At 41.7% G+C, this 15,769-nt stretch overlaps 1 protein-coding gene across 2 annotated transcripts in view; it reads left to right on the forward strand.

Annotated features, from left to right (window-relative positions):
• LOC119173528 (dnaJ homolog subfamily C member 2) overlaps positions 1 to 15,769 on the forward strand; it is a 301,565-nt gene that overhangs the window by 53,360 nt on the left and 232,436 nt on the right. For both annotated transcript variants that reach the window (XM_075896473.1, XM_037424336.2), the window contains exon 2: positions 8,988 to 9,178. In XM_075896473.1, the coding sequence (XP_075752588.1) occupies positions 8,988 to 9,178 (191 nt within the window). The remainder of the gene's footprint in view (positions 1 to 8,987; positions 9,179 to 15,769) is intronic.

The following is a 15,769-nucleotide window of genomic DNA, read 5'->3' on the forward strand; positions in this document are numbered from 1 at the left end:
AAAAAATAGCAATGCAAAGAAGAGTATGGGAATAAAGACAAATCTAAAAAAAGAACTCTAAGGATAGAATACAGAAATATAAAAGAACTATAACTAGTTGTGTGCACCGATACTTTTGATGAACCCTTATTTCGGACAGATACACGGAAGGCTTGCTAATGCATGAAATCTGTTCCAGTGCCATTTGCACGGCCTCGACGATGACTCGGGAGCGATCATCTCTGTGCTTATACAGCGTCACTGTTTTCTCGAGATTTACTCGTCCTCGTGTTCCCTCATCACATAGTTTTTCTGTCTCCTTTATATGTTTTCGCGCTCTGCACAATAAACTCAGTTGGAAGTTAGCGCTCGTCTTCTTGTCCCTTTGTCGTCGTTCTGAGCTCGCACTATAACGATCGTCAGGACTATGGATACTTCATGCCTTAGAAAGTGGTTGTGATATAGGTGCATGAAATTAGTTTTGCTTTCCATAGAAGGTAAGTGTTATAAATGTGGAAGAAATTAGGTGCCCTTTCTCTCTCTGAGCCCACCACAATGGGTTTGTGAATATGACGCTTGACTGCCAACTCAAAGGCCGCAGGGTTGAATCCCGACTGCAGCAACCGCATTTTCGATAGAGGCCCATATACAGTAGACTCTCAGTAATTAAAACTCGAAAGGACCTCTAAATTTTGTTTGAATTATCAAAAAGTTTGAATTATCAGAATTTCTCATATAGATGACTCTGGGTGAAGTGATACTACACTTTGTGATTAGGCATTGATTTTATCACATTGAAAGTATTTTAAACCCTAACTAGATGCTAGGAATGGAAAGCATAGGTGTAAGGTCCACAAGTTTATTAGCCATTTACTGCTTATCACACCTTGTAAACAAATCGTGAATTGCCAACTGCTTGTTTGCTATAGGTATGTGCTTTCAACACAAAGCTTTCTATACCAGCTGAGAGCATCACGGTTTACCGTGCGTGTGCTTAGTTTCAAACATTTGTTTACTAGCAAATCTTTTTTTTTTTTTGAAGAGGTGCTTACTTTTCATTTTTTTAGACTGTTAGGATTATATAAGCATGCAAATTTTTAAAGAGTAGTGGGAAAGCAACAGATATTTCCTGGTATGGAACTGCAAAAAGTGTGAATGATGGAGTTTTAATTAAGAGGCTTTTAAATATACTGAAAGAATAGAGGGACAACCAAAAAATTGAATTTTGTTTTAGTAAACCAAAAGTATGAATTATCAGAGTTTATATTATTGAGAGTCTACTGTACTTAAATTTTATCATCATGCAGGACAAAGGCCTCTCCCATATTCCGCCAGTCAACTTAATCCTGTGCTTGCTGCTGCCACTTTATACCCGCAACTTCTTTATCTCATTTGCCCACCTAACTTTCTGTCTCCCCCTCACCTGCTTGCCTTCTCTTGGAAACCAGCCTGTGATTCTTAGTGACAAGGGGTTATCTTGCTTTCGCGCTACGTGTCCTGGCCATGACCATTGCTTCTTAATTTCGACTATGATGTCCTTAACACCAGTTTGTTCCCTGACTCTCTCTGCTCCCTTCTTGTCTTTTAAGGTTACTCCTATCATTTTCCCTTCCATCGCTTGCTGCATCGTCCTCAATTTAAGCTGAACCCTCTTTGTAAGTCTCCAGGTTTCAGCTCCGTAGCTAAGTACCGGCAAGATTTAGCTGTTATATACTTTCTTCTTGAGGGATAGTGGCAATCTGCCAGTCATAATTTGGGAATGCTTGCCGATTGTGCTCTACTCCATTCTTATTCTTCTAGCTCCTTCAGTCTCTTGGTTCAGCTCCGTGGTTACTAGCTGTCCTATGTGAACGTGCTCTTTTACAACTTCCAGTGCATCGCTACCTATCACAAAGCGCTGTTCTCTTCCGAAGTTGTTGTACATTACTTTAGTTTATTGCAGATTAATTTTAAGACCCGCCTTACTGCTCTCTTTGTCTAATTCAGTAATCATGAGTTGCAAGTCATTCCCTGAGTTACTCAGCTGTGCAATGTCAACGGCGAGGCACAGGTTACTATGGTACTCTCCATTAACTCGTATCCTTAACTCTTTTCATTTCAGGCCTCTGAATACCTCCTGTAAGCACGTGGTAAATAGCATTGAGGGTATCGTACCTCCTTGTCTAACGAATTTTTTTATTGGTATTCTGCCACTTTCTTTATGGAGCACTCTGGTGGCAATTTATTCACTGTAGATTTCTTCAAGGATGTTTATATATGCTTCGTCGACACCCTGATTCTGCAGTGTCTGTATGTCTGCTGATATCTCTACTGAATCAAATGTCTTGTCGTAGAATATGAAGACTATGTATAGTGGTTAGGTGTATTTTCAGCGTATCAGCTGATTGACAGTATGAACGGGGTCGATTGTTGATTTAAATTTAGGGGCACTTAGAATTGGGGGCTCGTTAAAGAAAACCACGTCTTCATGATTATTCTGGAGCCCTCCACTATGGCATTCTTGATAATCATACGGAAGATTTAGGACATGAAATGCCAACAATTGAAAAAGTTTATTCCCCTATCTGAAAAATGGGGCGAAGGAAAGCTTGTCGGGGTGCTATCTATTACCCCCTGCAAAGTAGTTTGTGCTTCATGCTGCACACATGTCTCGCGGATCGGCCGCATTTAGTTCTAACAACCACCGAGCGGTAGGTGGCGTAGTGCTTGCACAAACTCACCACTGTCATGTCATCCTCATCAAGCTAGCATGGTAGCACTAGCCATGCCATGGCAGCGAGGCTTGGTGGATGCGCGGAAAAGAGAAGCGACTCTCTTTGCCATTTGGCGGCCGGCGTGGGTGGTTGTTTCCAGACAGGTGTTTGCAGTATACAGCAATTGAGAGTCAGCATTCTGTGGATTTTTTGCTGTTAGTCGAACATCAGCGACGATGCCTTCGCGTTACCTTGTGTTTGTTGTCATGCTCATTAAATGTATTAGAATATTGTGTAAGATTATTTTAGCCTGTAACTAGTGACATACGTAATTCAGCTAACGATTTTGTATGTAGGAAAATCACAGCATATCCACGGAGTGATTGATGATGAGCGGGGCGAAGCGTCTGTCCATTCATCCGTCTGTCTGTCTGTCCATGAACGTGCTATGCTGGCTACGCTGGAGCAATGGGCTGCCCTAGACCATGAGGAGCTTCGCCCCTAAAAGTAGTCGAATAAATGTACATAAAATTTGGTTTGCCCGACCGTGTCTACTGTTTCTGTGTGAATCAAGAGCGGCGTTCTCATCGCTAGACCCCACAAACTTGGTGTGCCTGATCTACTGGCTTCTTCTTAATGGCCACTACACAGACAGCTCTGAATTTTTCTTACACCCCCTCAGACAAGCTCGCTGATTTGTATCGTAAACTGGAGGGATCACATTTTTAAAAATATTACAGCGATGGGTGCCGCACAGACCCTACATTTTAAAAACCTTTCGCGCGCCTGACCAATCCTCTACGTGCAGCCACACAGACTTGCTCATGGGCAACTCAACGTGCCACTTAGCTCACTGATTAGTCATTTGCCTGACGAAATGGCACCTTGGCCCAGCAGTGATGCAGTTTTCGTTGCGCAGTCTGTATTTTCATTTTTCTCTCTGCCATTTAGTAGAGGCTTAGACTACCAGAAGAAGCGGCATTACCGCAACAAAAGCCTGCAAGGTAAAGGGGCGTCTCTCCAACAGGAAAAGGTGCTCCTGAAACCACGCTTCCTGCTTGCGCCGCTATGACACGTGCTCGTGTAGGGACACCCTGCTTGGTCGTTGGCTTCACGTCTGTGATGTATCGCTGACGTGTCATGTTGCCGAAGTGGGTGGAGTCATAATGACGGGCTATGCCTTCCCCTCCTTATGGTGCAGAAGGGTGGCGAGGCTACACGAAAATTTGATCTAAACCCTGTAACTTCCTTATAGCACAAATTAGCTAGATTTCTGTGGCTGCGTGTTCACATAGCAGTTGTGCGCATATTTCTCAAAAGACAATTTTTGGACCTTGGGGTTGTTTATTGGTGCATTGAGCATTTCGTTGCACTGGGAAGTGTGAATGGGAATCATGATAAACTGGTACATGGTCGCTTCGTTCCTTAGAGCCGCTGCTTTGCTCCGACAACACGCGTGTCGATTTGTCTGGTCACAAGGCTAGAATTCGTAACTAGTCACAGGACTAAAATGACATAACGAGTCATGTGACGAAAATTATCATGCAATTGTAGTCATATCACTAAAAATCATGTAACATTTATTCACATGAATAAAGTCACATAATGTCATATAACTAGCCACATGAGTGAAATCACCACATGAGGTAACAGCTAGTCACTAAAATACGTAGCCTCATGTGACTAAAATCGCATAGCATCCATTAGCAGCTAGTCACGTTGCATGTTCCCACCAACACCACATTACAGCTAGTCATGAGACATATTCTTGCCAAAACAACGTGACACGTGCTTAGTGGGGGGAGCTGACTAAAAGCAAGAACTGACACTATGGGATCTGAGTACTCCCTTAATTCACAATACATATTCAAGCATGACATTTTACTATCCTTGTATTTTTCATTTGTCCATTCACACTGCATTACATGTTGTCACTTACTTACTACTACACACATCTACCTTGGCTTACTTACTTACTACACACATCTACCTTGGCTACAAGTACTGTAATACCAAGCTATTAGAGTAATGATGTTTAGTGCTTTTATTCAAAAAGCTGCATATATTTTACAATCTAACCATATTTATTCGGTTTTGCAACTTGTCATGTACTGTAGCCTTACCAAATTCTTATTCAATGAAATTAACTTTAGTTAATGCAATGGTGTGATACCCCAATTATATCTAACAAATAATAATACTACAAGGTACACGCAGTAACAACTTTGTCTTGCATAAAATAAGTTCTAATTAAGGAAAGCGGAGCATACTTTTTTTCATTCATCACTGTTTTAAATTCCACACTTTTGGGAATCACAACATTAAAAATTCATGATTTGAAAAGAAAAAAAATAGTTAAGAGATTATATATTTTGTTTTCTGATTTTTGAGTATCCTTGTAATTTTGTTCATTGAATATTTTTATCAATGACCTCGTTCTTGCTGCTTTGTGTGTTCTTTTTCCGAGTTTAATTTATTTCTGTTAAACTTCAATCTTTTGTAATGTGTATGTTTTATGTGCTATAACCAATACTTCTTATTTTATTTTGATAAGGAGGTCCTATTGCAGTCTTTGACTTTGGGACCTCCTCCTGTATATTATGACTATGTAACCTTTGTACTAAATACAATAAGATTTATTCTGATTCTGAAAAAAAAAGGACTATAGCCAAATTTAACCATACTGTGCAAAAATTTTGCATGCGAAAGCTTGGCATTACTAGCAAAGCTCAGCTAGGTTAACCCTATACCCTGTTTCACCACTTTGGTTCAGCATGACCAAAGCTACGGGGTGTACCAAAATCTGGAATAGATTGCCCCAGGATATAAAATCGGCTGTTAACTTTCCTCTGAAAATAAAAAAAAACACTTCCTTGCAATCCTTAATGTGTCTCCGTAACCCCCTTAATAGTAACGAAATCGTTCGATTCTTCTATATAAGTATCACTACGTCCAGTGAAAGTTTACTGCGTAGTTGTTATTACTCATTGCCTTTCTTTTGTTTGTGTATAAAAATTACATGTTCCTGTTATCTTACCCAAGTTCGAGTATCTGAATATATATGTCTGTACAACGCCTAACCTTCTTTACTATATCTGCAATGCTTAGCATCTTGTATCCTGGTTCAATGCCTTATTCTATTGTTTTACCACATGCGCTATTGTTGGCTTGTGCTATCGTTTGGATACTGTGCCATTTTGTATTGCATTATTGGACCCTATTCTAACCTTTGGCTATGATTCCAAACAGTTTTTTGAGATATCATGTTGGAATTGAAAATAAAGTGAAATGAAGTGAATGAAATCAATGAATGAAAGAAAGCCACATGCATGCGCATTGAAACGTAGTCCCACATACAAGTATCCTAAAATTGACAGGCATGGCTAGAATTGACCCTTTTTTGTGTGCGTTACACCCAGGGGAGTAGCCAGGGGTAATGCACCAGGCAGGTACCCCCCTCCTCGAAATTTTTTTCGCCATGTCATAAAGAACGAAAAATGGCCATTTTAAGGGAGTGCCCCTCGCGAAATCAAGGTGGTGACCCCCCCTCTCCAAATATTTTTGGCTATGCGCCTGATTGCACCACATCGGTACTTGATATGTTTATTTTTGTTGGCATTTTTTCATATGTGTTTAATTATTTGTGTCAGTTATTGCCAATAGTTATTTACAAATCAACATGGCAACACCCATGTAGAAGCGACCACCTGCTTTGCTCTGGACTTGCTCATGCTGCATGCCCCCTGGGTTTGCAGCAGTAAACAAATGGTAAAGTCTTCTAGCAATTTGTTTCATCTCACTCTGGGAATAAAGCATCAGGTACACTTTGTCGTTACTAGCCAGATATGCTGCTTGTCTAGTCACACCTGCTAAGCCTAACGCACTGAGGCAGTGTTCAGGCTGTGTCGCCAGACTAAGACGCTGCATCGCCAAATATCAGACGTGCCACCTAGCACTGCATTTCATGTGCGTTGCATCCTCATTCACTGGAAACAAAAAATAGGGAAATGCGTTACAGCAGGAGACACGAAGGAACGCGTCGACCAAGAAACAGTCATACGAGAGCCACAAACAGTGTCGGAGATAAACAGCCACAAAGTGAAGTTATCCGCCGGCATAAGATTCTACTGATCTTAAGCAGAGCAACAAATCAACGCTTCTTCAAGTTCAATGTGTAGTTGCCTGTTCAACAGTTTTATCGTATTTTTAAATTTATAAACTAGCCATAATAACTACAATTCGGTGAGCAGACGACACTGCGGGAATCAACACATGGGGAAGGGCTACGCGCCCTTCCTATTGGCCTTCACAGTGCTGAGGGGAACTAGAGTATAGCTCCACTGACGGTTCTATCGTTGAAGCACTACTGCAAACTGAGCACTTTCTTTTTTCTGGATCACATTGCACTATGTTCCTTTCCAACTTCTTTCCATGCCAACGTTCACTCATGTGCTTAGCAGCGCAACACTTCAGTTGCTCATCAAGGTCACGCATTCCTGTTCAGGCAGCGTAGCATGTCTTCAAAAAAGATCAGGTGGCTACCCTGATCACCAGCAAGCCAGGGATTGTGAGAGAGCGCTTTAAAGTGGCACACATCTATATGCGTGTGATTAGTGCAGCTTCAACTGCCACATGTACTTACATTTGCTGGTGCTGGGTTTCTCGCATGTGATTGAAGCATGTGACTCGCTTGGAAAAGTTTGCTTCCACGGGTGTTTGGCAGCACCCTAGGCAGACAGTTTTCCAAAGAAAAGTGTTCATGTGCTCTGGGCCTCTTCTACATCTTCAATTGTATAAACACGGAATATTTCCCCACATTTCTCTGTCCATTTTTCGAAGTAAGAAACCCATAAAAAAAATGAGAGATCTGCAATACAAACATTTTAAATGGATAAAGGTACAAAGTGTGCAAACTAGAAGAAACAAAGTACCTAGAAATAACAGACAGGATGAGGGCTAATTTTTGCCATGTTTGACCAGCTAGCCCAACAACACACTTCCGGCAAATATTTTTTTCTGTAATCCACAAAATTCGGCTGCTTTGGCGAGGTACCCACCGTGTGTCGGTTCACTACATAACTCTACACTTTGTTGATGCTGTTGCTTGGGATGGATATGATGAATGATGGTTGGGCTCTTCATGGGAAGCTTTGCATCCATGTCACATGAAGTAATTTCACTTGCTTCAAGCAGCCAGTGCCATTTTTGTTGCTGCTACATTGGCATAGTAAATGACATTCACAGCTAAGGCACTTACCCACTCAACACTTTTTCTGACTTAATTTATGTGGAACGTGTGTAATCCAAAATGACACTGGCCTGGCAAAAAATTATGAATATGTAACCAAAATTGAGGTTTTTATTAATGGCTGTTATTGACAATTCGGGAACTTTTCGATGTACTGCACAATAGTTGAACCATTTGGTGCAGTTACGTTCTCTTTCTCGGAAAGAGACGTGACGCCAACACCTCCTGTCAGCCACGTTTACCAACCCTCATGTGTTCTTGCTTCTTTTCATCGGCATTCTTTTTTTGGAGCAGCAACACGATGGCAAGGCCGAAATTGCGTGTGGAGTATCTATCCACTAGTGATGGAATGAAGCTGCGCAGTTTCATTGGCAGAAAATAAGAATCTAAACACACTACGCTAACAACAACTATCTACATCTATTCCAAATTCCATTTTGTACTCCTGCATAGATCAGGAATCCAAGACCCAAATGACAGTTTGTGATTTCAGTATGAGTACCATTGCTCTGCTAATGACATTACATCTGCTCCATGACGGGGGTTTCACACTGCTGTCACTCGTGATGCAATGTATAGGGTTCTGTGACTCTGCCACCCAATGTTACATCTTTTTTAATAGTAGTTTCAAGAAGTGGTGCAGCTATGTGATGAAACAACACTTGGCCGCCGTACATGTGTGTGATCCCAGCTTGAACCCTGACTTTTCAACGTTATGCATGGGCGGAGGTTGAATCATAGTAAAGCCTTAGTAACTGTCATAGGTGTTCGAAATTGAAAAGAACTCACTATGTGTTTGAATTTATTGGTATTTTCAACTCAAAAGACGAGTAAAACAATGGCTAAAGAAGTATATTAGAATAAGGCATTACTCTGCACAGCAGTAACCTTTAAACTGACTCCATCAAGGGGGTATGCTACCAGCCTGGCAAGCTGTGGCCATTCAGTGATTGCCAAAGCACTTCACTTTTTATTATTGGGATTTCTGCTGTCTTTTTGTTTTGGACTGTCACATAACAAACAGAGGGCACAAGGGGGCATGTCTCATCTGTTCCAACTGTTTGTAGAGCTGAATCAGGTGGAGGTGGAACCCGTGGGCCGGTGGTTTGAGGCTGTGTACCAGAACGCTCGCACCCGGCACGTCTCATCGGCAGCATCAATTGGCTCAGAATCGTCGGATGAAGGTGACGAAGGAGATGCTGCTGAGGACCCTGCCGAGACCCAGTACCTGCTCAGCCTCGATCCCAAGGAATGGAAGGTGCTGTACCAATTCCTCTGCTACGTGCTTCCAGTCTACAGATGCATGCTTTGTTTGTATCTCGAGCAGATGCCAAAGAAGCAGAATCATTGTACACTTGTTGGAAAGGCATATTTAAACCCTAGAGTTTCCTAAATATACACTTGAGGGAACTCTGGTGCTACTGTCTATGGGAGCTGCAATGCACAGCACTTCAGTGAGCATGGGAATGATGCGTAGTACACAGATTTGTCTAATGGTTGTACTTATGGCTTCGTGTGTGTTCGTGTGGCTTGGAGATGTTTTCTCATGAAACAAAAATCGGCAAATGTTCAGCGGTTGCGCTTCACCACCTTATTGTTTTAAGCTTAGCTTTTCAAATCGGGACGTGGAGTTCAAAAGAGTTTGTTCTTCGAAACAAAATAGAAACACAGCAATAAATGAAGCCACAAGTGTGATTCGCTGCTCACAAGTACGAAGACAAGGCAAATCAGTGTACTGCCCATCATTCCCATGGTCGCTGGACGATCGCAGCCCCTGAGTCGCCTCTACTTAATTTTAAAAATCTTATGCTTTAGGCATTGTGAATGCACACCAAAAATGTTTCGTTGCGTAATGTCAAGTCTCATGCCAACCCTGGGTGACATACTCTGTCTTCCACACAGCAAGTACATGCATTAGCTTCATCTCTTGTTAAGGTGGGAGACTGGTCTTAGACAATTTTTTGTTTATTTCTTCAGTGATCTTGATCAAACTTCACATAATTATGCAGTTTTTTCTGCTGATTTCAAATACTCAATAAGTTTTTTGTAACTCATCATGTTCCTGAGATAACTCAAGTTCACTCTCTATTGTGTTTAAGGCTGCCATAGAAAAGAAAGTGCTTAATTAAAAGTAATATTTAGAATCTGCCAACATAGACTAATGACTACAGATTGAAAGTATGCAAGAGACTTTGTTTTTAGGCCTTTCTTGGTTATTTTACAGCAAAATGAACTATACATTTTCAAAAGCAGTTGGAAGTGTTACAATTTTGATGAGCAATTGATTAAAAAGGCTTGTGCTCTAAATTCTGCTTCCATACTTGCATTCTACACACATACAGGTTTCCATTGCAAGAGTTATTGTTGTACCTGCGCTAACTCCAGAGATATGGAGGCCTCAAAAGTGAACAGTCATAAATTTACTTTTTTGATAAAAATGGAAAAAACTGAAAACACACAGCTTCTTCAAAAAGCTGCAATCATGGTGTGCATGCTTTGCAGTCCTCATAAAGGTGCTCATAAATTTGTAGCAGAGCTTCTAACAAAGGTTCCGGCAAATTATAAAGAAGCCTCACAGTTGGTTCCCCATTTTTTTGCAGGTTTTGCACCAAGAATATGTACAGTTAGAATGACATTACAAAAAAATTTACCAATTCCTGGTGCGTGAAAATTTGCTGGCAAATAAAAAAATACTTGCAGAAACCAAATATATCAATTTTAAAAAATGAATTTTTTTTGTAATTTTTTAGTCCCAAAGACCAGTCTGCCTCCTTAAGTGTGGTTGCGTCACTAATGACGCTTGGAGTACGGGAACAGCAGTTGGATGTATTTAAGGGACACTAAAGTCAAATAACAATTTATGCCTTAATGTATGACAACGTCTAAAACAACAATATTGTGAGCAGCAGTGCCCTACTTATCGAGAAATTGAAGTAAATGCACGAGAACAAATGGGCCACACTAGGACGTTCTCAAAATTATCCTGATGACATCAGACAAACCGCCTACAATTATTCACTAGTAATTGAGCTAGCTGCAGTAAATAAAGAACTTCCATGCATCAAGAGACGTATAAAAAGCTGCTGGTTCATTTCTGTTTGATTTTATGGAAAAAGAACCGCTGGACGTTACTTTGAAGAATGGCACGAGTGGTTCAAAAATTCAATTTTTGCTTGGCTAAACTGGACAGGTTGTGCCATCTAGTGGGGCCCAGTTGAACCAAAACACGTCTGCCGTCTGGGAGCCAATGGCAGGGAATCGATCAATAGCCGTTTTTGCTACTGTGGCTCCCGCCGCTTTTGCTCTGCGGCTATTAGTGTCGGCGGCCACGCAGTAAAGCCGGGAAAAGTTGTGCACGGCAACAGTGACGTGAGTCGGTCCGCTTCTTGAGGTGGGTAATATGAAGTGCGCTTACCCGATGGGGACTACTAAGACGTGATTTTATTTCGAATTGAGCTCTTTCTTGGCACAAACGTAACACCATGAGGTTTCTGGACTGCTATTCCACTAATCAACGCCGACCTAAAAGTTGGCTTTTTTGTCCCTTTAATACAAGTTCCTTCACTTTAGGCTTCCCGGATAGTGGATACCATTTAACTATGCTGTGCATGGCCATCCTGGCATTCAGATGGATGAAAGATTAAGAAAGTTGGTACACTTGCTTTATAAAAACAAACAGTGCACTTATTCCGTGTACTTAATATTCTTCAAAAACAAATGATGTTCCTTAAGACTGACGCTACTAGAGCAGCCTGTTTTCACTGGATAAAACTCGAACTCAAGGCAATGAATAAGGGGTATACAACATTCATCTTACAGTTGGCAGGCATCAGGGGTGCAACAGTGGCACCAATTGCGCCGATATGATACAAATCTTCATTTTTGCGTCGAGCTGCGTCAAAACCATAGAATTTGCTGAAATTGCACCATGCTGGGCCAAAATGCCTGGCCAGCCTCAAAATTTTCTGACTTGGGCTAATTTATTGAGAAATGGAGGCCACATTGCCCACCTACCGTTTGAGTTATCAATCAATCCAAGCGTGCAGACTCTAACCTGAAACCACAGTAACCTAACCATGCTAAGCTTAATCTCATTAGGTCAGGGCACTCGCGAGACATGATCGGCCAGATAACGTAACAAAGCCGTACCGCCATTTGTCCACTGACCGCAACGGATACCTATCAATGGAACGATGCAACTTCCAGTGAAAAATGCGTTGCCGTAGCCACGAACGCTTCTTGGGAAATATGAACTTCCTAGTCAGCAAAAGCGACCATGGCATGTTAGCAACTAGAGCTGGGAGAGCATACTGCGTTTTGCATGGGTGAACAGAGTTGATGTGCTGCGAACGCCAGTATTGCTGGAGACCACGTTGGTCACCATAGCAACGGCACATGAAACATTTTTCTATCTTGAAGTTGCGTCGTTCCGGCGATAGCTATCCAGAGCTGTGGCCAGGCCAACGAGCATGCGCCGCTGTTACTTTATCTGGTGGAACACTCCTTGCAAGTGAACCGAGAGTTTGTGCCCTAAACCTAACTCCCATTATAAAAAAAAAGGAGGGGAAGGAAGGAAGGCGTAGCAGTGTTCAAAATCTTCCTGAACTTGTTCTAACCCGTGCAGAACGCTGCCTAAACCACCTTTGTTGGAATACACTGCTGCCCTGCAGACAAGCATATTGCCGCATGTTGTTAGGCACCTACCATAGTCTTGCGCCGCTTCCTGCTCTTATGAATTCTGACACACCAACTGACAAGCCAAATGCGCCATGCAATGCTGGCTGCACGTGTCACAACACCACGCGCTGGAAAAAGAAGGCTGGCGGCTTTTCGAAGGAGCGGCACGTGGCGAGACGCAAAAAGAAGTTGACGAGGTTTTCACTAGCGAGCTCAGGACAACCTTTGTGTATTTAGTTGACGGGCACAAGTTCGCCATAAATAAATAGTTGTTTTAGCCTCCAGCGTTGTATTTGTCCGTTACAATATTATGATTTGGAAGGGGCTGTTAGCCACAGAGATTGCTGTTTGCACTACTCGCGGGACGGCGAATTTTGTTCAAATACTCATCCGTGTATACTACCGCATAATTGACCTTTTGCCGAAAAGTGAGTGCACCCTGTCGTGTAAACAGGAACGCTTCGCTCATGATTTTGGTTAGAAACGTCTTTGCCAACTAACATGCTCAAGGCAGTGTTGAACACTGCACGTGCACTTGTTTTCTTGCTTTAGTGTCGAAAATGCATGCCTATTATTGACTAGCATGGTAAAAGAGGAAAAAATTTTGTTTACGTTTGTATAAACTGTGTGGAACAAGGATTTCTTGCGTTTCAGCCTGAGAAATGATCAAGTGAGACCACCTGCACTCCGCTATTTCGACTGTTCACCAGGTTCATTGCACCTGCTCATTCATGAAAGATTTGAAGTTGACCCTTTTAGCGTCTGACGCTGAACTAGGTTTGGTGAGGGGGGCTTCTGTGAGGTTCGCTGAATTTGCGTGAAAATGACAGGGTTCGACGTTACTACGGCTCACATCGTTGAAACGCACTGTGACTGTGTTGCCGGGAGAGTTATCTTTATATATAGGTAAAGTATACTGCACACGTTTCTAGCACACTCTAATATAAGTGTCGAATGATGATGTAAATGAATATGCACCAATGCTAGGATGTACTTTCTTAATACACAATATTACGATTTCTTCATAGAACAGGAGTTTCCCCTGTAAAGCGGCTATGGATGCAGTTGCCTCTATTTTGATTATTAAATTACCCGTGCTTCTATCTCAATTATGGTTCACGTAGATACATGAGAGTATGTCCTCGCCTACTAACGGCAGCTGTATTGTGCTGTCAGAAACGCTTATGTACACGCGACTGTCGCTGCCGTGCTACATAAAAAGACCAGAGAATGTTCAGCACCCAAGGCGGGCCATGTGCGCCGCACTCCTATGTTTCAATAACGGTTTTTTTCTCCACCACCAACATTTCGCATTCCATTATCCAAGCATCTCTTGTTTTAGCACTAAGCCTCGCAAATGAGGGCCTGTCGAAGTTAGCGCTAATTTCTCGGTTTAGCTGCAAAACTCTAGAGAAGCACGATGAAGGCGTGATCGATCGCACACCATCACCGGTAGTTTTTGTAGGGTTTTCTCGCACCTAAACGCGAAGTATCAGGCCCAGCTCTTCAAGCTCTAATCTTGGTAAAATAATTTGTGCAATGCGCTGGCATATTTGCCCTAACTATGAAAGCAAAACCGCTTAACCACGGCACACAAATGTATGACTGGCGGCCAGGTGGGCTGCGCTACCTGTGCCGTTACTGCTCATGCACAGTAGTTTTACCCCAAATGGTCAAATGTGAGCACTAGTATGATCGCTGGCATCTGAAAATGTTACTGGCAATCATTGAGCAGTGTAGGACACTCCATCCATCCTAAAAGAAGAACTGTGCACTTTTTTTTTTCGCCACCCCTACTCTTCAGATTCACGAATCCCTCGAGTTTTAAGGTAGCCAGCTTGGCAGATCTACTTTTCAATTCACGGATTCTGTCAAAAGATTTGAAAGATGCGGCAAGTGCTAATGTAGACTTTATCATTGTTTGCTCAGTGGAATTCATCGAAACACTAGCTTTATTCAAACAGAAGTGCTCATGTTTACTCTGCATGATTAAGGTGATGTTGGATGGCTTGCACATACTTTTTTTTTCTAAATGTACGTCTTCTTTGGTCTAAGTTTGGTCTTTTGTGATAAAAAATACCTAGATGTTTTATTTTCCTTAACCTGCTCCAAATTTGCATTTTAGTGCTCCTAAAGTAAGATTCTACTGCTCCAAAAATTTCTCGAAATTACATTTCATCTGTTGCACGCCTGCACCCTTTGTATAACATAATTCTCATGACTCATACATGTGAGTTATCTTGGCGATCCACTAAGTTGCGTTTTGATGCCTGACAAATAAAACCAAGCTTGGCTGGAGGGAGAAAAAAAAGAACCATTGAAAAAACTTTCTCCTGTTTTCCAAGTCCTTTTTACTTTTGTGCATTATTTCTCGCTATTCCTTTTCATAGTGCAGTCGTCTCCTTTTGCTTTTGGCGAGTATTAGTTCTCAGCCTGATGAGCTGATAGCTTGCATGACTGGACCAATATTAAGAACCTTTAGTTTCATTGTAATCACCTCTTTCCTGGTGCAATTTATAGGTTTCATTATTAAGATTAAAGGCTGAAAGGGACTGTCTACCATTCAGAAATTTTTGTTTGATTGTGGTGAAAACAAGATTTTTTGTAAGTTCAACATGCTTTTGTCTCCCAACGATTATCAATTTTGCTCTAGAAAGTTGTGCAAGTATGACTGCTAGCATCAGCCAACCACAATGTGGTTTAATCTATTGGTTAGAACAAAAAGCTCTTGCAAGTAAGGTTATTTGGTTGAAAGCAACTGTAGGTAACTTGAAATTCTATTTTATGCATTTTCGCAGATTTCCTTCGTGTCGAGTAGTCATTCTTGGTTCTCTTCTTTTTTTTTTTACTGTACCGTTCCCCTTCTCACCCTCAGTTTCCTTTGCTCTGCTCGGCCTAAATAGCCGATTGTTTGTAATGCTCTCCTTTGACCCTTGTTTAAGTGAGTTCAAATCCTGCCCACGGCTGGGAAATGTTTTGACGATGAACTCCTCTCTCTTTATCTGTATTTTTTCCTTCTCTTTGTGTTGTCTATGCCTTCCTTGTCTCTTTCTATTTGTACTTCATTTTTTGTCTCGCTTAAATTTTTTTTCAATTTTTCCCTCCTTTCTCTCCATCTTCCTTTTTCTGTCAATATGTTTCTCTCTCTCTCTGATTCTCTCTTGCCCTTCTG

Source organism: Rhipicephalus microplus, chromosome 5, assembly GCF_043290135.1.
Source record: "Rhipicephalus microplus isolate Deutch F79 chromosome 5, USDA_Rmic, whole genome shotgun sequence".
Taxonomy (NCBI): domain Eukaryota; kingdom Metazoa; phylum Arthropoda; class Arachnida; order Ixodida; family Ixodidae; genus Rhipicephalus; species Rhipicephalus microplus.